This window comes from Rattus norvegicus, chromosome 1 (genome assembly GCF_036323735.1).
Source record: "Rattus norvegicus strain BN/NHsdMcwi chromosome 1, GRCr8, whole genome shotgun sequence".
NCBI classification, from domain to species: domain Eukaryota; kingdom Metazoa; phylum Chordata; class Mammalia; order Rodentia; family Muridae; genus Rattus; species Rattus norvegicus.
The window spans coordinates 209258181-209272563 of NC_086019.1; the positions used below are offsets into that span (position 1 = coordinate 209258181).

The window sequence follows — 14383 nt, forward strand, 5'->3', positions numbered from 1 at the left end:
GAGGCTAGCATCAAGCACAGGACACCTCATCTCCTTCAAGGTCATTATTCACCTCCCCATCCAGTCTTGGAAACAGAGGTCCCTTGGCTGGTGGCAATTCAGGCCCTAAGCACGTTCAGCAACATCACAGGAACAGACAGTTTTAGTTTTCAGGACTTGAGAGTTTCTGTCAGTCCGGCAGAGCCCAGGGATACGGTTAAAGGTCAGATGCCATGGTGCTCAGGTTGGGAGGCACCTTTGATGTCACAAGTATAGGGTGTGTGGGGCCTGGAGTATTGGGGTACTTACTGGGATCTGGAAATATCCTACCCACAGAAGACATTGGGGGATCCTGGTCTAGGCTTTCTCATTAACTCTGCCAGCCCTCAGGCTCCCTGTAATCTGAGCACACCCCGGAAGGCTCATTAGCTCTTCACCTCCAAACCGGCCTGACCTTGCTGGGCTGGCCCTGTCTGTTAATCTCAGCAGCTAGAAGCCACTCATACCTCTGCCTGCTACTGGTGCCCAAAACAGCCCATCCAGACAGTTTCTGCTCCACCCAGGAGAACAGGGAGCAGCAGCTGCTAAGTGTGGCCCTGCCAGCCCTGTAGTCTTGCAGCTTCCAGCAGGCTGCTGGGACCAGGGGACAACCTCAAGGCTCTGCAGGGAGACCACTCAGTGTTATTGCCTAGGAAGTTTGAACTGGAACCTGGAAGGACTCAGGGTCAGTCCACAGAAACTGGGTGTGATGGTGTGCACCCGTAACCCTGGCACAGACAGGCAGAGACCTATGCATCCTGGCACTTTGCTAGTTTGCCAGTCTAGCTGTAATGGTAAGACCAGGCTCAGAGAGAAACCTTATTCTCAAAAATGGGAGTGAGGGGCAGGGTGGCTGGGATATAGCTCAGTGCACAAAACCCTTGCCGTGTGAGTTTGAAGACCTGAGTTCAAATCCTCTGAACACATGTAAAGGTGGGCACAGTGTCATGCATCTATAGTCCTAGCACTCTTATAGCAAGACAGGAGCAGAGACACCAGATGGCCTAAGCTATGCAGGACAGTGGCGAGCACCAAAGAGGCTCTGCCTCGAACAGGTGGAAGATCAGGACCAACACCTGAGGGTGTCCTCTGGCCTACACACATGCACACACATGCATAAATACCCATGTGCACATACATGCACATATACACATGCATATACACCCATGCACACATACACACACATACACAAGAACACACATACACACACATGCATGTGCACATGCATACATACATACACACACATACATACATGTACATATGCACATATGCCAGAACTGTCTAATATACTTGTGCCCCTCATGGTCTCCCCCAACACTCTTTGTCTTTTTGTGCCAGACTGAGTCCAGCTTTTGGGCATACCAGACAAGTTCTCCACAGATGAGCTCCACCCAGTCCCATATTTCATTTTTTACTTTTTCAATTTTTTTCTAAATTTTATGTATTTGCCTGCATGTCTGTCCGCTCATCATGTGTGTGCAGGAGCCTGTGAAGGCCAGAAGAGGGCGTCAGGTCCCTCAAACCTGGAATTACAGATGGTTGTGAGCTGCCATGTAGATGCTAGAAACTGAACCTGGGTCCTGTGAGAGAGCAGCCAGTGCTCTAGACCATCTGAGACATCTTTCCAGCACCTTATATTTTGTTTTTTAAAAGGGTCAAACCAACTGCTGCAAAGGGTTATTCAGCTCTAGAGCCAAATTGTCTGTGAAATTGGGGTCATTTAGGGACAAAACTAGGTCTTCTACACAAGAGTCAGCAACTCCCGCCCCTGTGTTTGATTTTCATTGCAAAGAGGAGAGATGCTGTCACATACTAAAACCCCTTTCTTCCCTCCACCTTCCCCCGCCCCTCTTCCTCCTTGCTTTTATCTGTTTTGCTTTAGCCCAGGCTGCCCTCAGCTTCCTCAGTATACCCCATCTTGTCCTCTCTCAGGTGTGGACCCTCATCCCTGGCTTGGACATAACAGCAAACAGTCAACTACAATGTACTCCATGCCCAACCCTAAGTAAAGGCTGTTGCTATCTCCATTCTCCAGATGGGGAAACTGAGGCCTTCAGTTCAGAAAGGCTAGGTCAGAGGTTGAGGTCTGACAGGTCCATCTGAGACACCCGATGTTAGAGGACCCACCCCTGGGAGTTTCAGACTGCTCCAGGAAAGAAACTCACAGATATAAAGAGACATAGCCGTGGAGTTCAGTGCGGGCACTGGATATGTCAGCGGGAGGCAGACCTGCAGCCTCCAAAAGACCCTCTCCTCCCTCCAGCAATAAAGCAACTTGCACAATAAACTCGGCATGACAGTGCTATGTTCCAAAAGCCCCAGGGTGGCCTGAGTGGACAGGAGAAAGCCTGACACAGCCCTGCTCAAAGTGACAGAAGTCACAGAGGATCTGCGGCACCCAGGTTCTAGCTGCCAGCCTTGGAGGTAAAGACTTCTGCATCCTTGCCAGCCTCAAACCTTTGCTGCCCAATCCCTCAATTTCCTCATGCGTCTCAGGAACTGTCACAGAAAAAAGCAGAGAGGATCTGCAAGGCGGAGCTGACCCAAGAAGGTGGGCCATATCCTGAGACTGGGTCACACTGGGCAATAGTCTCAGTGGGTGTGTACAGATGTGTGTGTGGAGGTCAGAAGACAAATTCAACCGTCATTCTTCAGGTAATATTCATCCTCAGGTCTGGGATTACAAGTGTGACCACGGTGCCTGGCTTTTTTACATGGGTTCTAGAGACCAAATTCAGGTCCTAGAGCTTACAAGGCAAGCTCCCTAGCAACTGAGCAGTCTCTCCAGCCCCACCTTTCAATTTTAAAACAGTTTTTGCTATGTAGTCTAGGCTGGACTTGAACTCTCAATCCTCTTGCTAGTCTGAATACTGGGATTATACTTGCCCATTCCACTTACAGAGCAGGGCCCTTTCCCCACATACTCTTGTCTAGTGAGAGGGAAAGATGTCAACCAGGAAGCACACAGCAACTGACTGAGTGATTAAAAGCTACAATGATTTGAGCCACTCTCTGCGACTGCCACAGCAGCAGGCAGTCATAAGAGACAGAAGATTCTTTGTTCTTTCCAGAACCTTAGCAAAACTTCTAGACTTCCTGAATGCAATGTTACGGAGATGTGGCTTTCAGAGCAGGGACCCCAAGATTCTACAGACCAATCCAATCTCTTCTTCACAGGTTGAGGCTCAGAGAAGGCTAAGGACATCCAGGAGAAACCCCCAGAACAGCTCCACACTCTGCACCTCTGACCCAGCAAATCTTCCCATGCTGGGTACTGAACAGAGGCAGGAAATGGTTTGACCTCAAGGTCACACTCACTGGCTCGCTCTGCCCCAGGCAGATGTGGTTGCTGGAGGAGGAGACTGGCCTGGGACTTCTCAGAACTGTTTAGAAGTCATTTCTAGCCCACTATGGCCACAAGAGCAGAGCTAAAGGTGACATTCCCCCACCCGCCTTGTGCAAACAGACCTGTCCAGCCCAGGTCCACCTGGCGTCCCCAGCCAACACGAAGCCACACTCACATCCTCGTCACGTTCCAGCTCCAGGCCTGCCTCCAACAGGTTGCCCTCGTACTCCTCCCTTCTGAAGCGCTTGTCATCTTCGTGGTAATCCATGGGGGCTTCCGGTGAGCCCACATCCACAGGACTCCCCTTCCCGGGAAGGGGCTGGTCCTGCCTGACACTGCGGGTCCCCAGGACCATGTCATTTTGTAGTCCTCTCCTGGCCAGAGTCCTGCTACCCGAGGCTCTCTTGTGATGGTACACCAAGATGTAGTCCACCTTGCGTTTGCCATCCCTGAAGTATAGGCCATACTTGCATTCGGCGTCAGGGTCCACGGACAGAGAGTTGAGCAACTGTGAGGTGAGAAAGAGAGATGCGTTCAGTGTGGAGAGTTTCTCTAGGGCCCTCCTGGTAACTAACGTGCTTCAAGCTGGGTACTGCACCTGTCCATGCTCTCGGTCACTCAACAAACATGCCAGGGTTCATAGTCCCACTTGTTGGAGGCAGATATAATCTCTGATACAAAATGTTTATTCATGCCTGCATCCACTTCCTCCTCACTAACCCATGCACAGGTTCTAGGCAAACACCCCACCTATTACTTATTTCTCCTTTTCCTGGGTGTGCGCACGCTCCTGTTCTTGCACATGTGGACAGATGTTGTTAAGTCGACAAGAGTCTCCCTTGCTTTCATTTCTCTTTTTAAGGTTTATTTTTGTGTGTTTCCTTGCCTGAAGGTATGTAGGTGTACCATGAGTGTGCCGTGGCTGTGGATGCCAGAAGAAAGAGGGCATTGGATTCCCTGAAACTGGGGTTAGAGATGGTTGGGATCCTCCACGTGTCTGCTGGGCACAGAGTACACAGATCTTTTAACGACTGAGTCATCTCTCCAGCCCATCTTTCTTGCTTTTTTGAGAAGGGGTCTCCCACCAAACCCAGATATCTCCCATTAGGCTGGTTAGTCAGTGAGCCCAGTATCCCTCTTGTCTACTTCTCCAGTGCTAGGATTGTACATATGTCCTCAGGCCCAGCTTTTAAATGTAGGTGCTGAGAATCCAAACTCAGGTACTCGCTTGTGTGGCAAGCCACCCCGAGCCCTACTGAACCATCGTATATGAAACTTGAGCATCTGTGGGTTTCAGTATCTGAGGGATCTGGAACTACTACTGTGCCACACCAGGTTCAGCTACCCCTATAGATGTCCACTGTGAGCCTGATTGGGGTCCTCGCTCTAGAAGAAGGTCTGTGTCTCCTGTGAGGATGCCAAGATGTGCCTGGTTACCAACAGGATCTCCTGATCTTTGGATGGGAAGGTCCTGTCTGACTCCTGGCAAAAATCTGCTCTAAAGTCCCTGAAGTGAAAGCCCCAGGAAGGAGGTGGTCCACACGTGTAGGGCAGAGCCCAAGGTAGGGCAGAACTGAATGCAGTTATCTGAAGGCACAGTGTCCACCTCTGGCAGCCAGCATCCAGGCAGCATGATGAGGGCTTCAGGGCCACCAGCCAGTTGGATGATCAGAGCTCAAATGTGTGAGGCCCTTGTTTACTCAGCCTGGATCCTCAGAAACCCAATCCCCATGTTGGGCTCTGACATGGAGGGATGAGGACTGAGACCCAGGCACGATCCAGACTGGGACACAGGCTGAGGAATTGCCAGCTGTCTCCAGAGCTGGCTTCAGCCCAGCCTGAACACCTGATTACAGCAGTTTCTTTCTCAGAGTTTAGCAGCTACACAGAAGCACCACCCTTCCCCCTGTGCCAGCTCTTGGTCCTGGGCAGAGTGGTGGGGAGGACATCACCAGCTAGATCTTCCTGGTGCCATGTGAGGCCCAACACAATGGCCAACAACTACAGCTGTCTAAATGTCCCTTTCTGTACCACAGCTAGGATGCCTCCTCCCAGAACCCTTCCCATATCAAAAGATCCTAAGCTGGGCAGGGATCCAACCCTCTCCTCCACACAGGGTGCAGCCCTGGCCTCAGTTTCCCCTGCATAGTACTAGAAATTATGCCTTTCTCAGTATTAGTCATGGGTTCTGCTCTCTTCTCTGGACACCTGTCACTATAGCCCCAGTCACAGGATTCACCACTCGCTCCATATCACCTCTGTCCCCCAAGCTGCTTTATCAAATCCTGCCCATGCCAGAGACTCAAGCTCCATCAATACCCAGGGGCCTGGCCTTGATCTGACCCGGACCCTGACATACCAGCAGCCAAGAAGACACTGCTCACCTCCCCCAGTGTGGCCACTCAGAACCTCAGAATGTCCCCTCCTACTAGGTGACTCTGAAGGGCCATGTATTTCATCAGAAGTAACAGAACAACACCGTTCTCTGAGGTACAATGGGCTGTAAAGGGGACAAGGGAGAGGGGAGGCAGAGTGGAGCTGAGTCTGGTCCAGACAATGGAAGGAGGGGAGAGGGGCTCTAGAGCAGGGTGGGTGGGTCATGACCTTGCAACTGAGCATCTTTATTTCAAAACCACATCTCCTAGAGACAGTAGGGCCTGTGGTCCACCCAAGCACCCAGAGGTGCAAGAAACTGGTAGGGTTCTACCTACTCTGTCCACAGTGACTGGGGTCTCACCCATCCTGGTGAGCTCCACAGGAGCCTGGGCAGTGTGGATATTTCACACAAAGTGGCCCCTAAGGGGTTTTTTCCCTGTTCTCTTTGAGTGACACCACCTGGATGCCTATAGATCAGAGACACCTCATATCTGTGTGGTCCCAGGAGGGCTAAGGTTGGCTGGGTTCTGTGTTATTTGGTTCTTTTGAGGCAAGGTCTCCCCTAGACCAGGCTGGCCTGGGACTTGTTATGTAGCCAAGAATGACTTAAAACTTCAAATTTGCCTGCCTCTTCCTTCCTGGTGCGCAGTTGGGGCATGTGTAGCCTCGGCCTGTTTTATGCAGAACAGAGACTAGAACTCAGCTTCGTGCATGCCTACCTACTGAGCCACAGCCCCGGAGTAGGGCTGTGACACTTTGGCCCAGTAAAGAGCTAAATTTATGGGAATATGAACATCTGTTCTCAGTCATTAAGATGAGTATATGTCTCTGTAGGGGGACAGAGGCCCTATGTCTGGGGCAGGTATGGTGCTGGGCCTAGTCTTGGATCCTATCCACACACCCAAGGCATATTTTGCCCTTCACAGAAATGTTGACACACTTTCTAAGAATGGCACACTCTGTCTTCAAGTGTCCCACACATGGAGGCAACACTACTGCTAGGTCCACTTAGTCTGGAAGAAACTAAGATTGACATGTGGGAGAGGGGGTAGGCCACAGGTGTCCAGCTCAATGCTGTGGGTACCAAATCCCTACCCCGCCACCTTAAGATTCCAGCTCTGACTTAGCACTGAGGAACATAACCAGGAGAGTGCCTCCATTCTGCCATGAAGTTACTGAGTTACCAGGCAGTTTGGTAAGCAGAGGCTGGCAGGGAGGGCTCAATGGTTTCTTACAGGCCCTGAAGTTGGCTGGGCCAGGTCCAAGCCTGGGAACACTGGGAGTCTAGAAGGTCAGTGGGGCCGCCTCCTGCCAGGAGGATTAGCCTGGTTGATTAGGGTTCTGGATGGGCCAGGAGCCTAGGGGCATGACTGGCAGCCAGGCTCCATCCTGGGGGCTAAGGGCAGGTCCTTCTCAGAATCCCAGGAAGGGCAGAGAAGTGCAAAGTCACTAGGTGCTGGCTGCTGGAGGAGCCTTAAAGGGGATGATGAACCAGGCCCCAATAGGGAGCCCTGGAAGACAAGGAGACCCTGAGGCCATGCTGAGCCAAGATGGGCATAGGGGGACTAGGGGGGTGGCTGAGGACACACCTGCCTTTGCTGGCATCCTGATCTACCCGGGGGCTCAGAGGTCTCAACCTCATTTCCAAACAGTTCTGGGATCCTACCAGGCTGGCTAGGGGTTCTGGAATTTCCTGAAGTTGGGACCTCATTTCCCCTCTGCCCTGCCTGTCCTATCGCCTTCTCCCCTAGCATGCACACGGTCTTTCCTCTCTCCTCTCTCTCTCTCCCTCTCTTCATCTTTCTTTAGCCTCTTCTAACTGGTTTTGGGACTTCTTTGTTTAGGATCCAAGGTGCCACGCTAGTCTCCTGTGGACCGCCTTTCCAAGAAGTTCTAACTCTCCTCAACATGAGCCCCAGAGGCCAGACCAAGGACTGCCCTGACACATCTGCACCCAGAGTCAGAACAATGGCCACCATTGAAGAAGATGTATAGCCAAGACTTAGAGAAAAGGACAGAGTCTTCTTGTGAGACACACAGGGAAATGACCCCAGGGAGCCACCAAGGACTCTGCAAGGTGAGGCAAGGCCAGATTCAACTTGAGCAATTGCCTCCCATATACATGGCCCTATGAGGTCTTCCCACAGAGTTCTGCCAGTCCCAGGGGAAAGCACAGGGGGCCGAGGTGGGTTTTATCTTGCTTGTGCTCAGAGACCAGCTCAGCCATGGTTTGGTAGACTGCCCCAGTCATGGTTTCACCTCCCTGAGACACAAGCCAGTAAGCCCTCCCTCATGTAGCAGGGCTTCCCTGGCAGTGTTGCTAGAAGGACTCAGTGTGTTGCCATGAAGTATCTACCACAGGCCCATCAGACTGCTCATTCTCACAGGGCACTTGGTGCATGAAGAGAAAGAGAGAACAAGAATGAAAACCTGGGTTTAGACCCCCAACACTCAAGGAAAAATCTGCGTGTAGCATGGTCATAGTCACAGTATTGGGGAAACAGAGGCAGGCTCACTGACAGACAGTCTGGCTGAGCTGGCAAGCTCCAGGTTCAATGAGAGACTCTGTCTCAAAAAGTAAAGTGGGGAGAAAGTAAGTCACCCAATACCAATCTCTGGGACTACACACACACACACACACACACACACACACATACCACATACGCACACATACGCACACATACGCCACATATACAAATGCATACATGCACACCACATACACCACACATGTACATACATACACACACAACACATAAACCACACATGTACATACATACATACTACATACACATACCACATATACCACACATGCATACACATACATAAACACACCATATATATCACAGACATACACATATATAGACACACATGCACATACACACACCACATACACCACACATGCGCACACACACATACACCACAACACGACACATATATACTCACACACACCACATACAACACATATGTACACACATACACACACCACATGCACCACACATGCATACACATACATATATACGCTACATATACCACACACACATACACATATACACACACACATACACATATACACACATACATATACACACCACATATACCACACGTGCATACACATACCTACACACACCACATACACCACACATACATACATACATACATACATACATACATACATACATACACACACATACCATATACACACACATACATATACAGGCACATACACTTACACTCACACATGCACACACACATGCAGGTGGGACAGAGAAAAAGAACCTTACTGTCAGAGGGAGCCATAAGAGAATGGTGGTAGGGAATCAGGTTCAGATTTTAAAACTGACAAATTGGGGTGGGTAGAAGGATGTGGCACCAGCACCGGTGTGGCCATTCCTAGGGGCCTGGCCCTTGGTAACTTGTCCTGCTATACTGAGAAAACTGTCTGTTGTCTATGTAGGCGTTGGCTTTATGAAGTGAGGAAAAGCCTCACATCACTGAACATCTTTGTTCTGTGTTAGTGAGTAGCAACTTCTACTGCTCTCTGCACCAGCCTGGGACCCCTAGAGTCTGGGAAGCTGGTTCTGAGGTGTGCCTGAGAAATGGAGGAAGACATGGTAAGTCCCACAGAAGGTGCAGAGGCACCAGGTGACTCTGCATGTCCCTTTGCGGGACACAGCAGGACAAAGAGGCCACTATGTCAACTGCAGCAGGAGAGATGTAGATTGGGCTTTATATGTAACTTCTAAATGTTCTCTCTCTGGTTAAGAAAGGGGCACCTCGGTGGAAGGCAAGGGGTTTCTTAGTGATCTCTGAATGGGATGTTGTGGAATGAATGTGTGTGTGTGTGTGTGTGTGTGTGTGTGTGTTCATGTACAAATGGACAACAGAAGCTTGTGTCTAGGTACCACTATGTGCTGTGGGCTCAGAGAACGGGAGGGACACTTGCAGGGGTTGAATGTGTTAGGGTTGTCTCCTGGGTGTTTGGGGGAGGTGCTCCCAGAAAGAGCTTCCCTCAGGAGATTTTAGAGAAAGATGGACAGCAGATTCTGTCCCAGCACCACAAACAAGGAAGGTGCCAGCTACTGGGCAGAGCGGGAGGCATCGGCAGGGCCCTGTGTTCACACCTTAAATGTGCTTCATCCATCTCTGCTTCCTGGAGCAGGCTGAGTTCAAATGGCCTGTGATAAAAAAAATACTGGTGATTCTGAAGCCATCTAAACATCTCGGAACTTCTTTAAAAACGGGAAAGATGAAATTAGAGACTCGAGATCTTGCTTCTGGTCAAGAGACTTGGATTCTAGACTGGTGAGGAGCAACCCTTTGGTTGATTTTTGAGATCGAACCCTATCTGTAGCCCAGGCTGGTCTCAAACTCTCAGCCAGTGTCCGGCCGCAGATTCTGCAGCTCTTGGATTGGAACGTTAAGCCACCATGCCCAACTCCAGGGAATATCAGTGTAAAACTTCAGTTTTATTTCAGACGTGTGTGTGTGTGTGTGTGTGTGTGTGTGTGTGTGTGTGTGTGTGTGACTCACAAGCACAAGCTATCCATTTCCGATCACTGGGCTTGTCCAGGAATCTATAAACAGAAGTTTCTGATGGCAGATAAGTAGCCTATGTCCTTGTCCCAGCAGGCAGGCTGACACCCACACAGCAGGTATTTCTGGGTGTTGGTATCCCAGGCCATGGAGAACTTGGGTTAAAGACTGAAGCACTCAAAGATCGTCACAGAGAAAATGAAGGAAATCAGTCCCGTTCACCTGGCCTCTGACTTCCCAGATGCTCTTGGTCTTACCTCTTGACTGAAACAATGGGGGGGCCATCTGCCCACTTTCCCTGAGAATAGAGTCGGTAAGGAGGACAGTCTGAGAGCTGCAGTCTAGGCTGAGATTTTATTTTTCTAAGGCTGTTTCTCTAAGGAAGGGAGGTGTGGCCCACACCCTCCTTCAAGAGCATTCAGCTTCCTCTGCTGGGTGACTCTCCGATGACTAACAGTGGCAGTGGCGGGAGTGCACGGGGATGCTCAGAACCTCAGGTTTCAGAGTTACGGCGGCGGCCCTGAGTATGACCTGTATATGGACCCAGAGCCACAGCTCTCCTAGCTTGCAACACTGTATAAGCATCTAGGAAAAGCTGTGGGCAAAATAAGGGCCACCAACCTCCTCAGGGCTCACCCACGTGTTCCTGGACTGTGAAGACATTGAGATCAAGAACTCAATGACTTCTTTGGTTTCGGGGCACTGGTAGCTGCTAGGTGTGAGCACATGGGTCTCTGGATGGGGATGCCAGTGCCCAGGGCCATTTTTTCAGACTCTGTTTGCTCCTACTCATGTCTCCTCCCATGGGGACCTCTACAATAACACCTCCGTATTACCTTGGCAACCACTGCTCTCCAGTGCCTCTAACTGGAATCCTCATGTTCCCACCTCTGGGTCCCATGGATGCTACCCAGCTCCCCTACAACACCCCCATACCCCATGTCCATTCACGGGCAGGTTTGCTATGCTTTCTCTCAGCTGTCTTTCAACTGATAGGTGACTTAGAAGGAGTTGCCAGTCCCTTTGGGTCTCAATTTCCCAAATCGTATTAACAGCACGCCCCCCTTCCCCCACCTGCCCCGACAACACATACACCATGTCCTCATTGTTTTGAGTTAAGCAAGCACAGTTAGCCAACTCTGGGCATCTGTCCCTTGGTCACACAGAGGAGCATTCCATCAGAACTCCTTAAGCTCCAGAAGGAGCAGAGCCCTCCCTGTCTCTAGCTCTCTCTGGTTACCCAGGGGACATCAGGGGCCAGTAAGGCCCAGTAAGACCCAACTCTCAGCTCTATTCAAATGTCCCCCTGAGCTCCTAAGGTTGTTTCTCTTAAGGTTGTTTCCATCCTGTACTTGACAGGAAGGTGCCTGTCCATCAACAGCTGTTCCTGGTCCAGTCTCCCCAGGACTCTGGTACCACCCAGTAGAACCCCACCTGCCCCTCAGTGGAGACCCCAGGACTGTCAAGTCTATCCTGAGTCTACACTGCCAAGCCAAAGCTCCCATCAGGCCTCTGGGTTTATTCACCTAGGCCCTCAGGCTTCCAGGCCCTCAGGCTCCCAGCCCCAGGCTAGGACAGGCCAGGGCAATCCTTCAAGCTGGGCCATCCACTCCAAGCCCCAGGCTAGAGCCTGAGGCACTGGACAGCTATGCTGCCTTTAGCCTAGAAAGGGGCCTTGAGGGATCTGGGGTTGGAGTAGGGGGAAAAGAAGAGAAAAATCTCTTTGGTCTTTGATCCCTGCTGGGAGTGCCCCACCCCCACCCAGGCCTTGAGAAACTTTGTTCTTTAAACCAACCAAACTCTCTCTCCTGACCAACACACACACACACACACACACACACACACACACACACACACACACACACACACACACACACACGGTGCCACCAGGGATCCTGCTGGCAATGCTATGGTAGAGGGGACCTCTGAACTGGGTTCCCCAACCAGGTGACTGGCTCCACTCTGCTCCCTACCTGTGCCCAGGGCGCTGGGAGGGGATGAGGGACCAGATCGAGGTAGGCAATCTTTGGGTTGAGTCTGGGTGGCATGTGCCAGCTGTGCTGGGCTGGAGACCTAAGCACTGAAGGCAGGTGGAGTCTCAGGACTCGAGCCCCACCGGGTGGCGGCGCAGTGGTCTCCTTACCCTTGATTTCTACTCCCAACCACGCTGCTACTCCTGGCTAAGGACCTGGAAAGGAGGTTTGGGCTGTATGCTCAGGAGACTGGGAACCCCGGGCTGGGCAACTGTGGGGACCCTGGGACACTCTAGGGACCCCAGGAACAGCAAAGACTTAGAGGGACAATTTTGGGACCCCAGGGACACTGCAAACCCCGAGTTGGGCACTGTGTACACTCTGGGGACCCCAGTCAGTGTACTGTGAAGATCTGAGGGACACTTTGGGTACTTCGGGGACACTCTGTAAACCTCAGGTCCAACGCTGCCGGAACTTCGAGGACACTAGATACCTCAGAGCACTCTGTAGACCCCTGGCAATGCGCTGCAGAGACCCCAGGAACACTCTGGGGACCCGGGACAGAGCATTGAGGGGAACCTCAGGGACGCTGCAAATCCTGGGCCAGGCTCTGCAAAGACCCAGGGACACTCTGGGGACCCCAGGCGCCGCGTTCCGCGAGTGGGAGGACGCACAGAGTATAGCCGGTCGCGTGCACTTGGTCCCAGCAGCAGCGCGCTCCCGCCGCACGTGCGTGGGTGGGAACCCCAAAGCCTTGCGCGGTGTGGAGAGGTCGCCCGTGGCCGCACCCGAACTCACCGTGCCCTCGGACGGCAGGTAGCCCAGGTCCTCGATGGCGCAGATGTTCACGATGTGGACGCTGCGGTCCTCCGCTGGGAGCGTCGAGTACTTCTCGGGGACCCTCATGGTGGCCTCGCGCTCCCCATCCACAGCCCCGGTGGCGTCTGCAACGGAGAAGCGGTGCTGGCCTGGCGCGGACGGGACGTGGCCGCTCCCTCCTCCCTTGCGACCTCCCGGGCGCTGCCGCCACCTGGCCCGTCCCGAGGGCGCCCGCGCGCCGTGAACTTGGCCGCGCGCCGGCTCCGCCTTAAAGATATAAGCGCAGGGGCGGCGGCCACGCGGGTCAGATTTTCCGAAGAAATTTAAACACAGGAAGAAAGGATTCTGAGTTTTATTTTTACCCGGGGTCAGAGCCCATTTAGAGTTTTGTTTTTAAATTTTGAGGGTGGAAGGGATTCTTACTCAAAGGGAAAGTGCCCCAGACCACACCTTAAATAAAAAGGCCCGGGAGCTAACTTTGCGGTCTCTTTTCTAAGGAAATGGCAGATTAACCACAATGCCCTCACCTGGGACCCCTCCTGAGTCTCTCCAGGTACCCACCTCTGTGTAGATCTCCTCCCCCACCATCGTCTCCCAAGTACTGTAGCCCCGACAAGTGAACTTTTAGACAATCTCCACAGGGGAGAGAGTGGATGTCAGCTAACTCCTAAATGCTGCCGGGTTGGTTGGTGGGGTTTGGTTTTGTTTTCTCTTAAGGACTTAAGGAGGCTGCAGAGCACCCTGACCTGACCCTCCAAGGCCAGCTGCATCTCCTCTCACCTCAGAACCTAGCAGGGTCCCTGCACACAGTAGGTGTTTTTTAAGTCTCCCTTCTGGGGTTGGAAGAGGAGGAGGAGGGAGGGAGGGAGGATAAGGGAGAAAAGGAGGAGTCAGGCTCTAGGAGCAGCTGCTGTCCTGATTGAGTCTCTGCAGGGGCCACACTTGCCACCTGCCCTGCAGGGTGGCCTCTCTTTCTTCTACCTTTCTGGTGGGCATCAGAGCGCTTGTCCCACAGGACACCCTTCTGGGCTCTCCAGCCTCCTTTCTCAGTGAACCTCGGTTGCAGTGCTGAGGAACCTTGTCTGGTGGGCTACCAGCTTCCCGCAGCTGACACTCCCACCAGCTGGTCCTGAAGCTTCGGGGGAACATTCAAGGCCCTCAGAAGTCACCAGGCAAAGTCACCAACATTAACACAGCCTCTGGTGATCCCCAGGCGGTATCTAGAGCGGTGGAATGGGCAGGAAAGACAGGAAGTGTTGGGCTGCAGCTCCAGACTTCAATCCAAGGAGTCAAGCAGCACCTCCTCAGGCTCACAGAC

At 52.2% G+C, this 14383-nt stretch overlaps 1 protein-coding gene across 11 annotated transcripts in view; it reads right to left on the reverse strand.

Moving 5' to 3' along the window:
- Ano1 (anoctamin 1) overlaps positions 1-14383 on the reverse strand; it is a 148659-nt gene that overhangs the window by 77426 nt on the left and 56850 nt on the right. For all 11 annotated transcript variants that reach the window (NM_001107564.1, XM_063264124.1, XM_017589235.3 and 8 more), the window contains exons 2-3: positions 13045-13190; positions 3540-3872 (exon numbers count right to left, since the gene is read on the reverse strand). In NM_001107564.1, the coding sequence (NP_001101034.1) occupies positions 3540-3872; positions 13045-13190 (479 nt within the window). The remainder of the gene's footprint in view (positions 1-3539; positions 3873-13044; positions 13191-14383) is intronic.